Here is a 4,438-nt window from a genome sequence, read left to right on the forward strand (position 1 = left end):
CAATTTCTCTCGAATTAGAACTGACTCTGTTGCTGACACTTCCAAAGGGTATAGGCGTTGTACCGGTCGAAGCAATTCCCCTCTTGAAGTTTTCAGTTTTACAAGTCTTGTAATACCATCTTTTCCTGGCATTACCTCTATTATTTTGCCAAGTGGCCAATTGATGCGTTTCGTATTGTCATTTCCAATTAATACAACATCACCCACTGCTACGGCAGAAGCTGTTTTATGTTCTGGTCTTTGAATCAGAGCTCCTAAATATTCCGACCGAAATCTGTTTCTTAAGGCTTTCTGTAAATTTTGCCGATGACACGTTGATTAAGACTCTGGTGATCAGTTTTATCACGATCAGGAACACCACTCACTTTGATATCCTGCAGGAACATTGACGGAGTCAATGGAACCAACTCTGCCTCATTATACGTGACATACGTCATCGGTCGTGAATTTATTATGGCTTCGCTATCACATAACACCGTCGTCATCTGTTCATATGCGTAGATAAAGAAGTCACTAATTCGATGTGTACAGCCCTATAGACAGCGCAGGTGAAGAGACAGGCCCAAGACTTCTTATTATCTCTGAGAAATAGTGGCCAAGCCAGGTCAATGCCACAGATCTCAAACACAGCAGCTTCTCGGATTCGGTCCTCCGGAAGAGATGCAGTAAAAATATGAAGCTTCTTTGCAGAATGTCTCTTACAGACAACACATTTTGATAAGATGGCTCTCTCTGTCTTTCTACCATGTAGAATCCAAAATCGCTCTCTCAAAATGTTAAGCAACATTTGAGTACCGGCATGAGCGTTTTTTACGTGATAGTATATCACTATACGCTTTACAAGCTCATTTTTTGATGGTAAAATTGCAGCGTCTTGATTACCTCGCTATCAGGTCGATATAAAATCGTTGTTTTCAACCGGATAATGTCGTTTACATCTTTGAAAGCTCTCAGAGTTTTCTACTTTTCATCTTCTTCATTAACGAAGCTTTCCTTCTGTATTATTCTGATAACTGCATATTCAGCTACAGAAATTTCCTCAGAATCAAGAATTCCATATTTTCGATCATCCCTAGAAATACGACTGTTATTTATAAATCGAAGTATCCAGGCAACGATTCTTACAGTCTTGTGATAGTTCGAAAACTTGTAAATAAAGGAATTGTCAGTTTTTTTAAGGTTCACCATAGATGATACTATTTCCTTTCTCTTTTCCTTCAACACTTCTTCATTTACGGAGAATTCAGATCTAGACCATTTATCAGATGGGTAATAGAGCCAAGGAGGACCATGCCACCACTCTGTCTCCGAGAGCTGTCGAACGGAACAACCTCTGGATGGTAGATCCGCTGGATTGATCGATCCAGATACATAATGCCAATTTTCGGGTTTACTCGCCAATCTAATTTCTCGTATCCTGTTATATACAAATGGTGTCCAGTTTTCGCTACCTTTTATCCAACACAAGGCGTTATTAGAGTCAGTCCAAAAGAAAATTGGGATATTTCCTAATTTTAAATCTTCAATAACTCTTTGCACCAGTCTGGTACCAATAGAGCAAGCAAACAGCTCTAGCCTAGAAATTGTAATAGCCTTCAGCGGAGCTACCTTACTCCGTGCTTGAACCAACTGACATGAAGTCAAGTTCTTACTTGCACTCCTTAAATATATGCAGGTAACATAAGCTGTTTTGCTTGCGTCACAAAACACGTGTATACTTAAACTGTCAGCATTATCAGGATCTTTTATTAAACAACTAGGGATAGCAATTTTCCTAAGTAGACTCAACTGATTTCTCCACCTTTTGAACTTCTTAGAGATTTCTGTTGGCAGTTCGGAATCCCAATTTGTTTTCATTTGCCACAGTTTTTGTAACAACAATTTCGGGTATAAGGTAACTGGACAAGTATACCCAATAGAGTCGAAAATTTTATGAACTTCTGATAGTATTTTCCTTTTAGTAAAAGATCCATTATCTTCACAATCTTCTTTTAAATTTACAGAAAGTGTATCCGAGTTTAAAGACCATTGCAGGCCTAATACTGGGACAATTTTATTTGTCACACAGGAAACCTCTTCTGTTGAGGAGTGGGAATAATTATGCTCTCACCCTCTTAGGTCTAACTTCCTTTCTAGCATAACATCTTTAGCCACTTGAATGAACTCATGTAACTCAGTCTCAGTTTGTAAACTAATTAGACAATTGTCCACATAGAAACTATTTTTCAGCTTCTCTACAACACCAGCAGGATATTTTGAGTTACCCATTTATGCTTCCTCCAAAATCATTTCTAGATAGTACTGAATTACGGAATTAAGCAAGAACGGACTACTACAAATTCCGAAGACGACACAGCAGTGTCTAAAGTATTTCAGCTCATTTTTTTTCGTTATACCAAAGAAATTAGAAAAAATCTTTATCATTTTCTTTAAGGCGAATTTGTAAAAAAAGCTTTACGGAGGTCTGCTGTGACTCCAAACTTGTTCATCCGAAACCGCGTTAATAGAGTAGGAATCAATTCTACAAGATTTATTCCTTTCTCCAGACAATCATTTAAGCTGGGGGAGGCTTTCACTTTCGCCAAAGCATCGAACACAGGTCTGATTCTCGTCGTGCTATTTTCTTTCACGACATGTCTATGGGGTAAATAATGAGCCAGCAAATTAATCTCGTGCTTAGGAACTTCCTCAATTATACCCCCTCTTGCCCATTCTTCAAATATTTGATTATAATCGTCATACAGATTTTCTTCTTTTAACTTTCGTACAGTATTGCCCAGTCTCTTTAAAGCCAAATTAAAATTGTCAGGCAGTGGAGGATGATCCTCCAGCCATGGTAAATGTACCACAAAACGATTGTCTTTGTCAACCTAAACTGTTTTAAGAAAATGCTCTCTGGCGGATTCACGCAAGTCTTCTTTAGTTTTCCTATCCGATGGGTCAGTAATTCCAAGGGAGTCAAGAGTCCACAATTCTGTTATTGTTCTAGTAGTAGAAAGCATAGAATTAGCAACTGAGATTGCATTTTCTTTTGAAGAAATCTGGGGTATTCGTCCCATAATGGTCCATCCTAAACGTGTTTCCATTGCTGTTAAGCCACAAGATAAAGATGTGCAACTACCGGTAATGAGTTTTCCAGCTTCTTCAGCTCCTATTAATATTTAGATAGGACCGTCATAATCATCGTTCACATGAATACCATAGCCATTAAGTTCTTTTAAATGAATTGCAGGAATTGTCTGTGGGACACTTTCACAGATAACAGGTTGACTCAGTACTTTGAAATGACAGTTATAAGATTCATCACAACCTGTCAAATACAATGTAAACACATCGTGCTTGCACACTCCTGTATTTTCTCCACCAAACAGAGAATGTTGAAGATATTCGCAGCTTTCCCTTTTATATTTCATCTCTCTAGCAGTATTTTTTAAAACGTAAGAGTGCTGCGAAGCAGTGTCTATGATGGCTCTTGCCTTCCGTTTTCTCCGATCACCTCTGATGAAAACTGTTAAGGTTAATAGCATAACACTAGGACTTTTGGATACATTTGCAAGCGCTTGATCACCATTCGGAAGACTATCTACTTCTGCAGTTTCTTTTCCAGTAGAGAAAGATGTTCGTTGGTTTATGTTGTGACAGAGTATAATGTGATGTCTTTTTCCACAGCCTGAACAAGTTACTTTTGAATAACATTTACGAACTTGATGACCCGGTTTTAAGCACAGGAAACAACAACCTGATTTCTCAACAAGATCCTCTCTGTCCTTCATCGGCATTTTCCGTACCTTCAAACAGTCAGTGGAATTATAAAATTGTGGCAAAATATACACTGTCTTTGTTCTTTCGACGAAGTTAAAAGATCAGCTTCACTAGCTATTTGACGAGTGTCCCCATATTTGTGTTTATTATTTGCAGCCTTTTTCTCCTTGAATGATTTAAAATTAGGTTTGGTATCAAATCCAGAGTTTTGTGAGGCTAAAATTATACGTTCCTCTGCTTGTACTTCATCTTGAAGAAACTCAAGAATTGAATCTAGATCAGTTTTTGTAGTAGTTTTACTATTTTGATTTTCCTCATCATGTGATCTACAATTGGTAGATCTATACCGTTCCCAGGCTAGAAGTGTTTCCTCAGGTAAAGCAGACTCAACAAGTGGGAAAAGCATCGCCGCATATTTATCCCTTGTTACTCCTAATATCTCAAGCGTACGGAGCTTTGTTTCCAATAAATCATAAAGATTTCTCAGAGATTTTTTCGGCATATTCTGCTTTTGAAGAACTAATGATAAAAGATCTCTAACATACACTTGTATAAGTAATTCTTCTCGACCGTAACGTAATTTCAATTGTTCTATTGCTTTCTCATAACTGTTTCCTCCTGGTGGAAAACTTATTCTTCTGGTAGTAATTAATTCTTCAGCGACACTTCCGTTTTC

At 37.9% G+C, this 4,438-nt stretch overlaps 1 protein-coding gene across 1 annotated transcript; it reads right to left on the reverse strand.

Annotated features, from left to right (window-relative positions):
- Positions 1-960: 960 nt before the first annotated feature.
- On the reverse strand, positions 961-1,857 carry LOC129974961 (uncharacterized). Its single transcript, XM_056087781.1, has one exon. The coding sequence runs from the start codon at positions 1,855-1,857 to the stop codon at positions 961-963; it is 897 nt and encodes a 298-aa protein (XP_055943756.1).
- Positions 1,858-4,438: the final 2,581 nt, after the last annotated feature.

Source organism: Argiope bruennichi, chromosome 7, assembly GCF_947563725.1.
Source record: "Argiope bruennichi chromosome 7, qqArgBrue1.1, whole genome shotgun sequence".
Taxonomy (NCBI): Eukaryota; Metazoa; Arthropoda; class Arachnida; order Araneae; family Araneidae; genus Argiope; species Argiope bruennichi.